Here is an 18,952-nt window from a genome sequence, read left to right as displayed (position 1 = left end):
GAACGAGCTTGATAGTTGTGTGTACTTGCACCACTGACACTTTATTAAAGGAGAAGATGGGTGTCTGGTGTTTTGTTGCAAATATGTTTCAAATTCTGCCCAATGTGCTCTTTAGCCATCGATTATAGGAAATAATTTAGCAAACACAAAAATTTGCTTCGTCAAGTTTGAGACATGAAGTGATCAAATTCAATGGAAATTGCATAAAACGGCATACAAATCTCATCAAAATGATGAAAATGCCATATTTCAGAAATTGGAAAAAATATCCCCACAGGACTAGAGAGAAAATTCTTGACTTCAGGCCAAGTAATTTCACAGGTTTTTACTGTGCGTTGGTTGATGCGTTACTTTAAAAACGGACGATTTCTGGCATTGGATGAGGATTTGTTTTTTTATCCAAATTGGGGACAAATCAAATGTTTCTGACAAAATCAAGCAGAAAAGTCTGAACTGACTGTTGGTGGCACTAGAGGGTTTGAGAGATCAACCCCAAAATTGACAGCATCCCAATCTGTATGCAAAATATGCCAAAAGTACCGGTGTGTCCCATATGGTTCTAGGGACTCCCAGTTAAATAATGCAAAAGAACGGAGGAAGAACAAGAGTACAGATACAGCAAGTGCCTCCAGACCTTGCGGGGTTTGGCTCCTAAATATGTTCAAAATTCAGCCATAAGAACAATGAATGAAAATAGCCAAAATAACATTCTTTTCAACAACCATGATTTATTGATGTCCAATACTGAATTAGAGAAGGACTGATTATTCTCAACAGTCTGGTTAATAAACAAAAAGTAAATATACCTGTGAATCTGAAGCATAGCATGTGAATTTTCAAACAGTGAACAGGTTAGTTTCATGCTCCCGACAGGCCGCTCTAGCTGCTAAATGCACACGTTTTACTAACCAGTATCAGGTGCGTCATATACACTGGGGAGTGCCATTGCCAACTGCAGTTAAACCCTTGAGATCCATTTTCCGCATGTGAGGTACATTCAGACATTCACACTGGATGGTCTGGATGTTAGGCCACTTAAGAATTGCTTTAAGAACAGAGACTTCCTGCAAAAGTGCTTTGGACAAATAATAATAATTTAAAAAAATAATTTGGCTGGCACGCAACATATTTATAAATTAATCTGAGGAGCAGCAGGTTCCATTAAAGGAATAGTTCACTCAAAAATGGAAATGCTGTCATTACATTACAGACTGAAATTTACACCTTTATTCACTGATAATCGTTCTCCGCCAAAGCTAGCGTCAAGCCGCATTTGAATGCAGATTAAAAAAATGGCAAGTTGCGTCTAGTTACTACACTGAATCTAAAGCCATTTTAGCATCTATCATGCTGTCAGGCCATTTTTGAATCTGGTCACCAGCACAGGCTAGATGCGAGCTACGACAGAAGAAACATTGGAACGAAAGTTTGGAATGACACAAGGGTGAGTAAATTATATCAGAATTTAAATATCCATTTTTTAGGTGAATGATTCCTTTAATAGAGGTCAAGTGACACTCCTCATAATTGACATGGGTCTCCACAGGGTGGGCGTGGCCAATAGTGGGTGAGGCTAAGGAGCCTGTGTGGTACCCAATCCCACAGCATTAGCATATGCTGATAGCAGGCTGATAACCTGCTTTGTTTCAAGTGTGAGCCGGGCTTCTTTGAGCCAGTCCTGTGCCACAAAGCGTGACTCGCCACGCAATTGGTTGATGAATTTAGCGGCAAGTTCCAGGTCGCCATGCTCGATGCTGTAAGTAGCATAGGCAAGCAGCTTGAAAGTGTCGAGATCTTCGGGTGCTAGTTTAGCAGGTGGCACCTCCTGCTCTCTCTCAAACAAAAGGACGGACTGTATGTACGACAGGAAGTACTGGTAAAGGCTGTTACGCGTTTCGTCAATGAGTGCCACGCGTCGTGCGAGCCGGCGGATGCCGTAGAAACGTGCGCGTAGTGAAGCTTCACTGTAGATCCCTCGGTTGAGAGACTCTTCGGGAATTGCTGTGGCCAATGCCTGAGCGAACTCATTTTCCGCACAGCTCTCTTTAATGGCATATACAGCGCCCTCTAAAGGCTCGGTGGGGGAATCAGCACCTGCTGACTTTAGAGTATAGTTCAAAGCCTCCACAGACAGCCACAGCTGATGAGCTTTACGGGCCTCCTCTTCAGCAATCACATGACCTTAGGAAGACAGCAAACATTTAATACATAAAAACTTGGAGAGAAATTACAAATTTATATATAAAAGGTAAATGTGTGAAGATGTAAGCCATTTTCAAATTTTTTTTTTGTATCTTTGAAATGTATGAAGACTAGGAGATCCACAGGAAAGCCTTGGCAATTGGCGTAGCGTAAATTTGGTTTATTACTTATTTTACTGGATATTTTCTTTCATTGATGTTATTCAATTCTCTGCTCAGCTATAATAGAGAAGTTTGTGTTAATGTCTTGATGACTTGAATATTGGAACATTAAAAATGTTTAAAAAAAAATAATAGTTTAGAACGTACTGTCTATGGCCTCCTCGATGCCCTTCAGCCGGGCGTAAGCTGCGTTCATGTCCAGAGTAAAGGTGTCCAGCTGTTCTTGAGTCAGCCTGCGGTAATGAGTCTCCTGCTCCATCATCTTACTGTTCAGAATCTACACAAAAATCACAGAATTGAACACATTTAAACGGTTACACTTAATCGTGTGTGATTTCTTTTTCTCCATTTACTTTCTTCTATCCCAGCGTAGTATGCAAAGTCAGCTATATACAAGCTATTCGTAAGTTAACTTCCTGAAGAGTAAAACACTGTGGCATTATCAAAGCATTGCTCGGTTTGTATGAGCATCCCAATAATTCCAACATAGCAACATTGGTTCATCCAATAGCATAAGTTAGAGGTGGAATGGGTACTTCATGAATACTCAAATGATGAGCAAATATAAACAGGTCCTATATGTCAGTGTTGGTACCTCCTGGGCATCTTCGCGTAGTTCTTGTTCTTGAACCTTCAGCACGTCCCGCAGGTGATCGGTGTGTGCAGCAGCCTGACGACGCAGTTGTGTCCTCATCTCAGCCTCCATCACTTCACGCATCTCCTGCACCTAAAACACACAGTGTCACTTTCATTGGATGGAACAAAAGATGCACTGAAAGTGAATGGTGACTGAAACTAACATTATGCCTGACATTTCCTTTTGTGTTTCACAGGTGGGGTGTGAGTAAATGACAGAATTTTCATTTTTGAGTGAACACACTAGTACATAAGTAGAATACACTAATTCAACACTGTAGTATACCACACATTTTGACAAATGTAGTAGGTCATTATATATATATATATATATGCATTCAGACATTTTGTATACAATGCTCAGTTAACTTGCTGCATACCATTGTAATGTAATATGTCGCTATTTCAACATGGCTGACTGATTAAAGTAGACAGATCTATAGTTTCAGACATTATCAATGTAATCAATGTCAAGAAAGGTAATAACTGTATATTGATCATGCTATTCCTACAGTTACAGCAGTGTTGACTGACCTTCTTCTCCTGCTCGAGTCTCATGTCTTCACGGCTGTGCTCTATGGCAGAGACCACGGCTCTCTCTAGAGTTTTCTTATTCTCCAGCTTCTGTTGCTCTAGAGCTGTCTCGATGTGGATATGCTCCCTCACCCGCTGCTCTGCCAGCTCGCGGTTCAGCTGATCGATGCGCCGGTGAGCATGGGCGATCAAAGAGTTCAGATCGTCAGCGCTCAGCTTTCCCGCTGAGAAAGAAACAGAAGAGCAGGATTAGACATTATGTGAGTTACAGAGCTAGAGAAATGGTGGCACCTCCACTGACGATTCAAAGGGTTTGAACATCCGTTGCACACTGCACACAAAAATGTTGAGAACTGGCTAAAATGCAGTTTTAATATAATCAGACTGCTTGACAACTTCTGGCAACATCATCACAACATAACATGTTGATTAAATGATGTGAACAACTGAAAGGAAAAGGTTGAATGTAAGGTTTGATATGGTTTAACATAGCTCACCAGAAATGCAAATCTAAAGCTCACACTGACATCAACCAAAAGTTCTTGTGCAAAAAGAAAACGGATCTTTGCAAGGTGATGGACCAAAAACAAAGAACACGAAATAAAATCAAAAGTACTTCTGCAAAAAGATAAATCATTTCTGATAGCTGATGAACAAAAAACAAACAGAACAAAAAACTAAAACAAAATCAAGTACTTCACGACTGATCTCTAAGAACTGAACAACAAAACAAAAATCAAAAGCCAAAACAAAATTAGCTCAAAATAAATCAATCAAAACAAAACAAAAAAAAACAACACACACAAAAAATGTAAACAAAGTACTTCTGCAAAAACAACTGATCTCTAAAAGCTGATGAACAAAACAAACACACAAAACAAAGCCAAAACAAAATCTATATATATATATATATATATATATATAAACCTAAATACAACATAACACAACAAAACAAGTTCAAACAAAGCACTTCAGCTTTTAGAGATCGGTCATTTTTGCAGATGTGCAAAACACAACGAACAGAACAAAAAACAAAAAACAAAGCCAAAACAAAAACACACCACAACAAAAAAAATTAAAAAGCAAAAACAAAACACAAAATACATTCAAACAAAGTACTTCTGCAAAGACATGACTGATCTCTGATCTCTTGGGAAAAACAAACAAATGGACAAATAGGCCTAAACACAATTAAATAAAAAGAAAACAAAAATTAAATGACACCTTATTTTGAAACCTTCCCTTTTGGTTTTATTGTGCAACACTAAAATCAGAACGTAAACGTAATCCTAAATACACTTAATTAAAATCGACCATAAAGAAATGACATGACATAAATTTCCATTTAAATTTTTTTTTAATTAATGGAACAAACGGGATATGCGACGTACGAGTGTGTGGGTGTGTGAGATCTTACTGAGTCCTTTCCAGTTGGCCTGGATCTCAGGTGTGATGCTGGCGAGTTCCTTTTGGAACTGAGCTTTGGCCTCATTCACCAGCTCACTGTACTGAGAAACGATCTTCGCCTCCGACTGCGCCGTCTGCACCTGCAGCACAGAGAGACAATATTCAGGTGTGAGTTACAGCCTGCAGATGGGACATGCTGATATGACACTAGAGCTTGAAGGAGTCTGTCTCAGAGGGATAAAGATGAACTGGATTACACACTCACTTCTCATCAGATGTAGTCTGTTTAGGATGATTACCTTGGTTACAACATTATCCAGATCCACAATCATGCTGTGCAAGTTCTCCTCCGCGGCCAGGATATGCGGTCTTGCTGAGTCAATCTTAGATTCCTTAGCGCTGTTGATCACTCCACGAAGTTTCTCGAGCTCTCCTCTGATGAAACACAAAATAAAACAAAAGAGTTTAACCTTCTCTGACAGTCAAATCTCAGTGTTTGTCTTGCAATTTTGTCAAAGTGGGTTTCAGAAATATCACTAAAACGCCATGCAGAATGTGAGGTCTATCAAAAGCAGATCTCACTTGGCTTTAAATAGGACTTCTCCAGCCTCGTCCATGGCTCGGGTCCTCTCACTCAGAGCCTCATTTAGTGCTCTCCACTGAGCTGACTTCTCATCAGGAGGGCTCTGAACACAAACACAAACACGTGGTGTCAGAACCATCAGAAAATAGCTTGCTAAAAGTTAAACAGACAGATAACAGGCCCTGTTTACACCTGGTATTTAGAAGCGTGTTCTGATCACAAGCGAGACACCTCACCGTTTACACCTGGTCATAATATGAGTCTCTTTTGATTGCTCCTCATGTCTGGATTTCAAGGGAATGTCTCTGATTTAATGAAGACATACATCAACCACTGCGTTAGTGTATTACTGCATGATAATTAAAGGTGCTATTATGTAAGATTGACAACAAGCGTTTGAAATGGGTGCTGCAGTCCATATTCAAAATAATGGAGTTGTCTGCCCCGCCCCCAGACTCGAAGCTCATGCGGGTTGCCAGAATGACACTCAATGCTTATCAGTTAAGGAGAAAATTAGCTAACTCAGCATCCGCTTTAAGCAGTCTCCATCTTCCAAAGGGATCTCCAATATTTATCCTTGTTTTATCCTGGTGTCATGGTGGTTTGGAGAGGCTTTTTAGGTCAGGTGGAATCGGTTATCTCTGATCCAGTTCGTTTGCTGGCTTCCACGGCTGCAGCACGCAGTGTTGTTTGCCTGCAAACTTGTTCTAATCTGGCAACCCGGCGGTGTCGAAATACTATTGGTGAGTGGGCAGTGGGCGGATCACACAGGCCAAAACATTAATGGAAACTTCAAAGTAGAATATACTGGTTGTATCATTGTTATTGGAAAAGCCAGTACTTCAACTTAGCATGTTTCCTAATACTCTAATGCAACTCACGTTGCCGCCGACGGACTAGATGCCGGGCCACCTTCCCCTCACGCTTGCCGCGGGCCTGGGAAGCCTGGCCGCCAGTGATGCCGCTGCCCCTGGCGTCGTGGACCATCAAGGGGAGCGCGAGTGGCCGATTGACCCAGCTTGTGTCTGGGCCTTCCAATGGACATTACCCGCCCTTTAACGGAGCCCCATTCACCGCGAGGATGCCAGATTCCCCCTTTATTAGGAACACTATTCCCACTTGGACACTTATATTACCCCTTTTGGACATTTTACGTTTATTACCATTTCCAATAAATGCCTCTCCGACTCAGCCTGCCACAAGGGGAATACTTCATCTAGCAAAATGAATCAAATAATTACATGAGTAATACAGTGGGAAACCGTGATCTTGCTAAGCTAGTGCTGGTCTATTGCTTTTGAATATTCACCCTCATTGCTGTCGATATAACTTGAAATACAGGCTGTTCAACCCCTTTGTTTTCACTGGATGGAACAACAGATCCGTGTCTCATTGTGTGATGGATATTGTCCATTTTCATTCGCAGAAACGCCTGTAAATAACGCGTATGAAAAGTAACTTCCCACCTCGTCGTCTTGACAGAGTAGAAATAAATAGTTTCCGGCGCTGCCCCGGATGTAAGTGCGCCCCCTGAAGCAAAATGTGGAAGTGACCGTGCATAGAGTCCATGGAAGAGTGCTTACACTACTGAGCCCAATATTTAGACCACAAACATCAAAAGGTTTTGGACCACATTTACACCCGTTTTTGGCATTGTCAAGCTTCAAATGGATAACCAAATACGCATATTAATACCAGGGGCGATGAATAGGATTTCATATGATGAACTTGTCTCTGAGATTGTGTGCATGTTCACCTGGGAGTCCATTGCGTCTTTGAGTTGGTGTGTGTGTGTGGCGATGGCGGAAAGTGCGGCCTCCTGAGCTCCGATGGCCTGCAGTGTGACCTTCGCTGAACTGCCCAGTGTTTCCTCCAGTTCAGCAGTCAGAGCTGCGACACATACAAAACAGAAACACACAACACATGTTTTTAACTTCCTCCTCCTCAAGTTGTTAAATAGATTTCTTTACGTTTCATTGAAGTATAACATTTTTCACATGTTCAGTTACTGTCCACTTCTGACTGATCAAGAGCTGCAGAACACAACACAGGATGAAGCCGTAGACCATGTATGTCATATGGTTCATTAAAGTATTTGGACATCCACCTGCCAGAGCATTTTGCTCAGCTTTGTCCTGTTCAGCCAGTCGAGCGGTCACTTCCTCTACTGGTCTCTCCTTCGGCTCAGGCTCATGATGGGAGCACTCCTTACACTCTTCAGCTACACACAAACACAAAACACCCACTAAGCCAATGTATCAGGGTTCCCACACCTTTTGACCAATGAATTTCAATCACTTTTCAAACAAAAATTATTAAATAAATAAAAACCCACTCAAAAATAGAGGTGGGGAAAAATATATCGAAATATCGTGATATTGTATCAATATTTGCAGGCCAAATATCGATATTATTATTGACATTTTTGCACAATGTATTACAATTTTACAGTAATAACATTAACTGAAGTATTTTGACAAAAATGTCAGTATCATATAAAATAGACTAACCTTTTAGGTTCAATCTATTTTACTTTAGTGTATTAAAACAGTGCTGTAATAAATCATGATTTTATAGCATTTATGCTACTATTGTATACATAAATACTATAATACATTTTTAGAAAGACTAGCTAAATTGACCTAACCGAAGAAATAAGGACCCATTATGGTCTTGTATGCTTGTAGCTTTGCAATGTACATGGTATTAGGAAATGAACTGGCCTTGTTTTGTAAACTGGCACTTTTACGGTATATTAATGTAACAATGTATTTGGTGATTTGGTCACAGTTCTCTGAAGTCCAATGAAGATGAATGAGAAACATTGGGTGAAATATCGTAGTTTTGAATCGCAATACAACAAAAATAAAGAAATCGCAATAATATCGTATCGTGACATAAATATCGATATAATATCATATTACCAAGTGATTCCCACCCCTACTCAATAAAAGCTATTCCATTCCAAAGAGCATCTTGTGTGCTTCAATAAAGTCAATAAAGTTAACATGGTCAATGTAATATACAGTACATGTCTATTTGTCAACTAGACTGTTTGTTTAACATTTTTTAATATCCTTTTTTTTTTTATCCAATCCAAGACTTTTATTTTCAATGTGGTCTCAGACTTTTGGAACCCTTTGTATATCATTTATTTATATCAACGACATTGTCCAATGGAAAACCCATATCTATTTTTATATAAAATCAAATTCAAGCATATTCAGCACAGATTTCCTAAACTCCCGCAAAACACAGATATTCTCACTTTGACCAAGAGAACTTTGGAAGAGAAACAAACAAACAAATAAATGAGAACAGTCATTAAAGGAATATTCTGGGTTTAATACAAGTGAAGCTCAATCAACAGCATTCGTTGGATAATACTGATTACCCCAAAAATTCACCAGCACTCTTCCCTCCTCTTTAAAAAAAATAAAAAATCTGGGTTACAGTAACTATGTTTCCATCCAAGGATTTTTTTGCAGAAAAAAGTTGTAGCGCATCAAAATAAAGCTGCTGGAAACGCAAATTATCGCTAAATTCTTTTAACTTTAGCGCATCCGTTTAATTTGAGCGCATAAACTGTATGTCGATACATGAAATGTTGCGAAAAACTTGTTCGGAAACACAATTTGTCAAGAAAATTGGCCTTAACGCAAAAATGTAGTGTCACATGACAGAATTTACCCCAATCGTTAGCCTGTGTTAATCATGACGTCAACATACATCCGTGAAAGCGAATTTATTGTACGTGTATTGATCCGATGCTGCAAACGTGATACTTCCAGGAGTGCCAACACAAATATCTCATATCATGCACATCAACAAGTGCACGGAGAACAAATGAATGGCCACTGTTTGTGATTAATTTAATCGTGGTAGTCATCTGTTTATTTATTAAAGTTGCTTTTCCACATTATTCAAAATAACAGACGGCAGTCACGGAATTAGCCCACAATACAATAAACATAATTTCTATTCACAAAGATGTTTTAAAATTAAAATAAATACACAATACTAGGAGAAAAGCTTCATTGTGTTTTTTTTTTGGAACATTAACATATAGCCCAATTTATTAAATTATTGTTTAGTTTTACTTTTGAAAAAATGCAGACAAAATTCCCAGTATTAAGTTAAATAAATTGCCAAATGAAAAAGCATTAAATTAAAAAAAATTAATTACCAAATTATTTATTTTTATTTTTAGACCTATACATGCCTTTTCTTTACACAAACTTAAATAAGCTTTACTCTGTTCTGTAGATGAATAAAGTCGGCTGAATGACATTCTCAGAATATTCTGCACTTTTCTCAAGACTATAAACTATCAGAACTATTTGTCCAATGACAAATATATAGAGATAAACAAGCTTTTGAACATTTTAAAACATTTATATATTTTAAATCTAACCCTCTTTACCTCGGATCACATTTGCTGAGCTTCTTCAGAAAATGTCAATTGTATTATGACAGTAAAATAAATTTTAGGTCATTAAAAGTTGCAGGAGAAATTTACGGGACATTATGCAGTTGTGATAGCAATGCTTTAAGATTAGATGATTGTTCAAAATAGCCTATTGAATATCAGAAACCCTGTAAACCCTGATATTACACCGCATCAGTTTTTCTTTAATAGCTGTGCACATGATATAAGCATCGATGGATGGTCCTTATGCAGAGACAGAAATTTTCCCCACAACTTGGTGCAGGATGCCAGCTTGAACAGGGCCATGACGATTCGCTTTCGGGTCAGAACCGGTGGCGATAGGCATAACATCAGGACCAATACTACAGTCCTATCAGAAGGGCAACTGTTCATTTTTGATAGCAATTCCACCTCTTCTGATTGATTTTATTAGTTAAATTAAAATGACAGTAAACAGGCTAATTAAAATGAATTGTCTCAATCTCCCCATTTTACCAATACTTGGGCGGAAAATAAATTAGGAACATCTGGGAGGCGAATTAGCGATAAATGCACATTTCTGTATGGAAACGTCTTAAGGGCGATAAACCAAAACTTATGCGACAAAGAGTGTTTTTTAGGCATGGCATCGTCACGCACACCATTTTTAGCGATAAAAAGCCATTTGAATGGAAACAGGCAGAAGACAGCAAATTTCACTTTGTCGATAACAAAATAGCGTGAAATGTGGTTGGAAACTAGGCTAGTGAGGCACTTACAACAGAAGTGAAAGGGGCCAATCTGTAAACGTTAAAATACTCACTGTTTCAAAAGTATAGCCACAACACTTAAACAATATGCATGGTGTGATAAAATGGCTCACATTTTCTGTGTTAAGTAATATCCAATTTTATAACCTTGTTGCCATGACGAAGCAATGCCAAAAACACTTCATCCGATTGATCGTTGATTTAACGATGATTTAAAGATGATGAACTTTATAGCTCAAATAATACACAAGTTTTGGCAGAAGAATTAATGCAAGTGCTTTTAAAAAATAAGCTTCACATTTCTGCCTGTAAACCCTCCAAAAAAGGGTCCCATTCACTTTCATTGTAAGTGCCTCAAAGTAAACTCGATTTTTGCTTTTTTTAAAAGAAAAGGAGGGACGAGTCAAAATAAAAAAGGTTTTGGTAAGCAACATTGTCTCAAATGCTGTCGACTGAGCTAACCTTGTATTGAACCCAGAATAATCCTTTAATACAGTCACAAACAAACACAATCCCAACTCAAATGAGGTTGGTTCTTAGGAGAGAAAACTGGTAAGTAATGACGGATTAGTAAAGAACTCAACAAACGCACATTGAAGAAATGTATCCATGCAGAGGAATGGAGCAGAAGAGAACACGTTAGTGTGGGTTAGATGATAAAACTGTGCACTTGGATGGTACGCTGTGATGCTTGAACAGAGCGAGAGTTGAGCACATGCAGGGAGGAAAAGACACTGATGCCAAAACAACTGATCTGATGAAGAATTTTAAAAGACAGGCACACAGGTTCTGGATCAGTTGTTGGAAGCAGAAGGCAGTGTGAATGATCCGGTGCTGACCTGCCGGGGGAGACTGGGGCTCCATGTGGGGTTTCATCGCTTGTGCCTGGCGCGGGAACAGAGGGTACCTCGCTCATAGCTGAAATAATATGAGCTGCTGAGGCGGAGGCTTCTGCAAACAACAGTACGACTCACATGAGAAATATAGATCACACTTCAGCCACTGTAAATGACTGCTGAACTGATCAGACGTGACAATCACTGTGAAGATCATTTACTGGGCATCTGTATGCAGATTTACTGTACCTGAACTTTTTGAGTTTCTTTTCGAGGTGTAATGATTCACTAGTTTTCTCTATGACTAATCCAGACGATTTACTTTCATCGATCATGCAATTAGATTTATTTATTTTTTAAATCGAGAATCATTAGTGGTGGTCAATAATGAATAGAATATGCTATATAATTAATGAATTGCGATTTGACAAAACATTGTTTTCAAATATATAAATATTTCATTCGTTACGTGAGCGATTTCATGGAAACAAGTAAGGTGGCGTTCTCTAGCTCACCTCGTAAGCGCAGCACTCTTCTGTCGCCTTTCACGGGATCACGCCAGCTTTCGGTTCCGTCCGTAACTCTCATTGAAACCATTTCTGAACAGTTTTTGATCGACTTGTGTCTGATCTCTTCTCAGAACGGCCACTGACCATCACATGAGCAGTTGACAGCTTTTTTAACATTTGCACGTGCACTTTATATATGTATGTTATTAAGTCTGTGTAGACTCATGTGGTTCTGTGTTTGTCCTATGTTGTTTTATGTAGCACCATTGTCCTGGAGGAACGTTGTCTCGTTTCACTGTGTACTGTACTAACTGTATATGGTTGAACGACACTTGACTTGACTCAAGCTCTTGTCTCCAGAGAAACGCTCTCAAAGCGGTGTAGCTGCCGACTCATTACGTGGCTTCTGAAATAAAATGTTTTAATGTGGGGAAACTTGGCCGTTATTTTCAAGAAGACAAATTGTGCGATTTTACTGATATCATTGTTCTGCCGTGCAGAAAACATTTAAGTTGAAGTCAACTAGTTGATATTGCTTTTCTCTTTTCCTTTTAGTATATGAGACCTTGAGGAAACAGAATGTAGTCATATGAAGTCACTTTAATGCTGTCGTATTTGAATTGGGGAGGGGGGGCTTTGTAGCTCAGTGAGTATTGACTACCACCCTTAGAGTCATGATTTCGAATCTAGGGCTTCACGAGAGACTCCAGCCAGGTCTCCTAAGCAACCAAATTGGCCCGGTTGCTAGGGAGGGTAGAGTCACATGGCATAACCTCCTCGTGGTCGCTATAATGTGGTTCTCGCTCTCGGTGGGGCGTGTGGTGAGTTGTGCGTGGATGCCACGGAGAATAGCGTGAAGCCTCCACACATGCTACGCATCCGCGGTAACGCGCTCAACAAGCCACGTGATAAGATGCATGGATTGATGGTCTCAGACGTGGAGGAAATGGAGATTCGTCCTCCGCCAGCCGGATTGAGGTGAGTCACTAAGCCACCACGAGAATTTAAAGCACATTGGCAATTCCAAATTGGGGAGAAAAATCCTATAAATGCAAAAATACGGTCTTAATTTCTAAAATCCCAGGAGATCAGCAGTTACAGAAATACTCAAACTATGCATGATTTTATGCAGAGCTGCCACACGATTGGCTGATTAGATAGTTGCATGGATGATTGTTGGTGCCAGACAGGCTGAGTATTTCTGTAACTGCTGATCTCCTGGGATTTTCATGCACAACAGTCTCTAGAATTTACCCAGAATGATGCCAAAAACATCCAGTGAGCGGCAGTTCTGTGGACGGAAATGTCTTGTTGATGAGAGAGGACAACAGAGAATGGCCAGACTGGTTCGGACTGACAAAGTCTACAGTAACTCAGATAACCACTCTGTACAATTGTGGTGAGAAGAATAGCAGAATACTATTCTGAGATGTGTGTTGGTGCTGTTTTGGTCGCACGAGGGGGACCTACACAATATTAGGCAGGTGGATTTAATGTTGTGCCTGATCAGTGTATATAAATCGCCCACACTGCTCTACAGTATAAATATCATCAAACTCAAACTTTCATTTCAAACAATAACTGAATCTGAAATTAGGAGCAACTACGCTCTTAAAACAAAACAAAATGCATTCTTGGAAAAAATTCCAATTCTGATGAAATGACTCTCTGTAACAATGCCAAACACTACTAGATGTCAGCATCTTAACCCTTCACCTAATAAACTTTAAGAAAGGTCAGCAGTCAGTTTATGACTAAACATGCCATGCTCATTAAAAATTACCTCATCAATTATTTACGGATCTAAAAAATATAAAAATTCACAGACAGTGTATATAAACTTCACTTCTGTAGATAATCTTCATTGCTTTAAAACTTGCTAGAGCATGACTATAAAGAAGTGAGTGATGTTTTCATGTGTTTGTTAGACACAATGACTGACAACACATTTCAGTTTTAAAGCTGAAGTGTGTAATTCCTTCAACACTAGCGCCACCAAATGGAATTGCAAAAATTTACTTTGTTATCAAAACAGCCTTCTGAATACGCCCACCACCAGTAGATGGTCAAGCAAAGAGACAGTCCCGCCCCATCCCACGGCACTGGTTGAGTAATGTTGTTGGGGCGGGTCTAAACAGAGAACTTTTCAAAGCCCCACAGAAAGATATTGCTTACAGTTTTCGAGAAGATTAACCAATGAATGGCTTACTAATAATAGTTGTCGCAGCATATTAAGCTTGGATAGGAGAAAGTACTTTAACACAGAAAAAGTTCCATATATCAGCTTTAAAAGAGCAAATTTGGGAAAGATCACGGACAAGTCTTTGTTGACACTAAGATTAAAGAGTGTGTATCAATCTAAACACACCATTAAAGAGCTGGTTCACCCAAAAGTAAGTTATGTCATCATTTACTCACCCTAATGTTGTTCCAAATCTTGAGTAAGGTGAGTAAACGATGACAGAATTTAAATTTTAGGGTGAACTAACCCTTTAAATATTGTTGGCATAACATATCTCCACTCACTCACCCTCTAGTGTCTGTGTGGCTGGTGCTGGAGCTTCCTGTATGGCAGGTAGAGCTCCCACTGGTGCTGGGTCAGGCTTCTTTACTTTGGCTCTGGGCTGCTTTGACTCCTTAGTAACTTCTGGTAATGAAGATATTTGCAGGGGTTCAATCTTTCCCTGATAAAAGAAGAAATAAAAACATCTTAAACATTTTCAACAGTGATAGAAATATAGAAGTATGACATCAGGATGTCAATGAGCTCAGATCTTTTATTAGAATCTAGGTCAAAATACAAAGGGGCATAAATGTGCTTAGCCTGAAATTAAAAGGTAAGGCATTAAAAAGTGAAAGTAAAGTCAGCTCTAACCAGTTTCTTTTGTAAAGGGACGAGTGGAGGAGGTGGGCCGAGTGTCATTTCAAATAGTTGATCAGAGTAGGGAACGTTCTTCTCTACATTTGCCCGAAATTTGGGGTCCCATTTGGAGTAAAGGATTGTACCACCAAGACCTCCACCAATGGTTAAAAGACTGGCAGCCACAATTTTCCCAGCAGTAGATCTGAAGTACAAAAAAAAGGGATCTAATTTGAGATGCAAGTGTATTTTACATACATTATAATGTAAACATGAAACAATAAATGCATTGGTGATTTGCCAAACATTATTACATACCTCTGGTGTTTAGTGACCTGGCACTTACAGTATATCTATCACAAATGAATCTACAAAATGCCTAGATAGTGTACAAACTTTCAATGCATTTTTAAGATGATTAGAAAATAATATTTGGGGTTTCATTTTTCATTCAGCAAAGAAATGATGCAACATGATAGATCGGGATTTATTACATTCATACTGAAATATCAAGATATGCAACTGGCTGTCAAACACATGCTAAGCTACACTAAACACAAACTACACATTAGCGACCAATATGTATTTTCTCAGGCACATATTAAGCCTAAATATACACACAACTTACAGAAGTTCAGTAGTACACACAAATGTACAATAACCAAACCATACTGTTCATGTGTTAAACTTCCTATAGTTTACTTCCACATTGCTTCTTCATCCATATGTAATGTCAAATGAATATCAAATCAATCACTGTAAGAATAGCATGTATAATATGTTTGTGAACAAGTATATATATGATACTGATAATTCACAACCATTGCGCAGAAAATCAACATGATATACTTGGCAGTAATTTTTATAAATATGTCATTAATTTGTCATGTAATAAACAAAGAAATATATATAAAATATAAATTTAAATGGATTTGAAATAATTAAATCAGTCGAAAGTAATACATTAAACGCATACGATTAAAAATAACCATAAAAATATTATTTATAGAAGTGGAAATATTTATTGTGACACTATCTTGGGTCACTAAAGCCCCTATATACTTTTGGTAATTAAACCATATAGATTGAGGAATACTTAAGAAATGGGGGCATTAGTCCAGAAAATGGATTAGGTAAAGGAAGTGGAATGAGGTCCCGAGTCACTTAAGACCCGAGGTATGCACTTAAGGGTTAAAGTTTCTCACATAACATATTAAGGTCCACACAGTACAAAGACATTTCATAAATATGCATAACACAGCTGTTGTTGAACAGATAATTCCACTACCAGCAAATATTCCCTTGTATGTAATTTCAGAGTACTCTTGGGTGTTTAAGGTTTAATTATCAGTTTGAGATCACACAGTTTCTCGTACCCGGAGTCTCCAGTGGCGGTGTATCTGCGGCAGTGCTGCAATGGATAGGTCGTCACTTTACCACACACACATTGCTGCAGAGAAACAAATTCACCAAAACATCAAGTCACATGCACCAGAGAAAACCAAATGACATATTATTCCTTCTACATTGACCAGTGCCACTATTATTTTATGTTATGCTTCTGTTGAATAAAATAGCTCGAGAGCTGTTCAAAATGTACAATTTCCATCTCACAATCTTCAAAACAATCAAAAATAAATCATGAACCACATAGCAGACACATTTCCTTCTCAATTAAAAACAGTGTTGGGTGTAATGCATTACTACGTATTAAATTACTTTTTCATTGGAAAAAGTAACGTAAGGGATTACTATTTTATAGTAATTTAATTACAGTTACTTCTGATGTAACTGTTAAATACTGCACGGACTATAGAACAATTCTATTTAAAACAATAGAGAATTTAAAATCGAAATTTAATGTCTAATGTTAAAATATATGTTTTCTAATTTAACGTAGACCCCATAAATTCTTTGGCCAGTTCATTAATAATTTATTTAATTCTATATGATTTATTTGAAAGAATTAAAAGTACAGATAATGTCTATCCTTGTATTTTTAATCTGGTCAAGGTTGATAAGGGTTTTAGAAAGTAATTAGTAATGCAATTACTTTTCAGACAGAGTAATTAGCATAGTAATCTAATTACACTATAGAAGATGTAATTGTTAGTTAGTAATTCGTTACTTTTTAGAGTAACTTAAACTTAAATTAAAAACAACAACAATGAATGAGTGAAAAGCTGTCACTAAGCATTTGTTTAATTTTCCTCAAAGCATGGCCTTTTTACATAACATTGATGAAAGTTTAATTAGATTACCTAAATTTACATTTAGGCACGAGTGAAAACGAAAGGCTGCGTTTGTGTGGGGAAACTTTGTGAACTTTTCACAGACAAGGTCACGTCCTTCCATTGGACAAAACTAATAAACGACTCACGGTGTTTAAGGAGTGCTTATTAAACATAAATACTGTTCAACGTAACACATTTCAGTCAAATATTGTGGTGAAAAAACACAATTACACATACGACAGCTTTTTGGTTAGCTTCGTTGTTAGGATGACAGAGAATATGAATGATGCACAGCCCGCCTATATTTACGCTCCGCAAAACACTGAGTGACTATTGGTTGATGAACGTATCACTCACTAAAACGCGAAGCTTAATTGGTTCGTGTATCTGCCTGTCAATCTAGAAACGCCTCTTTTGACCACACGTTACGTCGTTTACGTAAAAAAGCATTCTACCCCTGTGTGTGTGCTACTTAAACTGTGGCAAATCACATACCTCCGCATAGAAACCATCATATTTTTCCGGCACTTTATTTAGTGGCATCATTGATTAAACAGTATAGGTGTTATTATAATCCATCATTTAATGAAATGCGTAAAATACGGCGGGCCTCGCTGTGGGTCACTGAATGACCGTTCTCAAACATGCATGCAGAATAAAACTCACCCGCGCCGCTGCATGAGCCCCTTTCCAACAGACGCGCAGCATGCTTGCCCCTTCTGTTTCTGAGTGTTGGATTTAGGATGAGAATATGCGATCCGATTCAGCAAAACATTATAAAGTGATCAACCTCAACTGCAATTCTGCCCCAGCACACTGTAGGCTAGCTCCCGCAGACCAGCTCTCTGGTGCACGTAGTGACAGATTAAACGCATGCGCAGTAGGCACACCTAAATGCGAACATACGTCACGGTTTCGTGATCGTCATTATTCCAATAAATACCATAATTTTATGCTCAGATCATAGAAAGGAGCTTCAGTAGAAACAATAGGTTTAATGGTAACATATATTTACCATGTTGACTCCTTTTAGAGTTATTTGTCATTTATTTGGACCGTAAAGGCTAATACAAAAAAAAAAAACACAAATCAATGGTTACAATAATAGAAACTTTGGTATTTTCATTAACAAAAAGAGTCAACTAGACTATAAATAAAATTATGCCAATTACATGTATTAATTAATTATTTTTACCATGTACAAGGGCAATTCATTAGTTTTTTGGACATGGTAGTATTATGGTACTCTCTAAAGTACATCGGAGTGCCATGTAAACACAATGTCATTATATTGCCATCTACTACCATTACTGTACCATAACACCAATACTTCATGTTGGTGAAACTATGGTGACAATGGTATCATTTTGTATATATGTGAGACATAAGTTGTGGCTGTAATGCAGTTTCCAGTCTCTTTAAGTTTAAAGGAATAGTTCACCCAAAAAAAGAAAATTCTCTCATCGTTTACTTGCCCTCATGCCATGTGTATGACTTTCATTCTCCTGCTGAACACAAACAGGAAGACTTTGGAAGACTTTCTCAGCTCTGTTGGTCCATACAAATCAAGTGAATGGGTACCAAAACATTGAAGCTCCAAAACCTAATTAAGTCTACATAAATGTAGTATGGTGGTTCAATCTATATCTTCAGAAGTTATAAAAGTGTGAGTTAGAAACAGATACATATTTTAAGTCCTTACCTTCTTTTTTGTTTTTGGCCATTTACATTCTTTCTGCATATCACCACCTACTGGGCAGGGTGGAGCAGTTATAGTAAAGGACTTAAATATTGATCTGTTTCTCACCTACA

The 18,952-nt window shown here is 38.3% G+C and overlaps 1 protein-coding gene across 3 annotated transcripts; it reads right to left on the bottom strand.

Moving 5' to 3' along the window:
• Positions 1 to 714: 714 nt before the first annotated feature.
• immt (inner membrane protein, mitochondrial (mitofilin)) lies at positions 715 to 17,989 on the bottom strand. 3 transcript variants are annotated; one of them, XM_052154669.1, is made up of 15 exons: positions 17,807 to 17,989; positions 16,283 to 16,356; positions 14,922 to 15,111; positions 14,577 to 14,730; positions 11,541 to 11,652; positions 11,370 to 11,383; positions 7,631 to 7,744; positions 7,280 to 7,413; positions 5,523 to 5,626; positions 5,240 to 5,375; positions 4,951 to 5,080; positions 3,534 to 3,757; positions 2,959 to 3,090; positions 2,511 to 2,640; positions 715 to 2,181 (listed from the first exon to the last, which is right to left on the bottom strand). In XM_052154669.1, exons 1-15 carry the CDS (start codon positions 17,846 to 17,848, stop codon positions 1,574 to 1,576), a joined length of 2,298 nt encoding a protein of 765 aa, XP_052010629.1. In that variant the 5' UTR covers positions 17,849 to 17,989; the 3' UTR covers positions 715 to 1,573. The 3 variants fall into 3 exon arrangements, with proteins under 3 accessions (XP_052010629.1, XP_052010626.1, XP_052010628.1); XM_052154666.1 differs by lacking the exons at positions 11,370 to 11,383; positions 11,541 to 11,652; XM_052154668.1 differs by lacking the exons at positions 11,370 to 11,383; positions 11,541 to 11,652; positions 14,577 to 14,730; ... (1 more) ...; positions 16,283 to 16,356; positions 17,807 to 17,989 and adding an exon at positions 11,294 to 11,327.
• Positions 17,990 to 18,952: the final 963 nt, after the last annotated feature.

The sequence above is a fragment of the Xyrauchen texanus genome, chromosome 23 (assembly GCF_025860055.1).
Source record: "Xyrauchen texanus isolate HMW12.3.18 chromosome 23, RBS_HiC_50CHRs, whole genome shotgun sequence".
In the NCBI taxonomy this organism is placed as follows: domain Eukaryota; kingdom Metazoa; phylum Chordata; class Actinopteri; order Cypriniformes; family Catostomidae; genus Xyrauchen; species Xyrauchen texanus.
Note: the sequence above shows the minus strand (reverse complement) of the source record. Positions and strands in the feature narration are given on the sequence as shown.

What these genes read in the sequence shown, in the direction of transcription:
- immt (XM_052154669.1), bottom strand. Translation starts at nt 17,848, where the DNA reads ATGCTGCGCGTCTGTTGGAAAGGGGCTCATGCAGCGGCGCGG. An exon ending in AGCCACACAGACACTAGAGG is followed by an intron (nt 11,653 to 14,576) that starts GTGAGTGAGTGG and finishes TGTTGTTTGCAG; the next exon opens with AAGCCTCCGCCTCAGCAGCT. An exon ending in GAAGTCCTATTTAAAGCCAA is followed by an intron (nt 5,376 to 5,522) that starts GTGAGATCTGCT and finishes GTGTTTCATCAG; the next exon opens with AGGAGAGCTCGAGAAACTTC.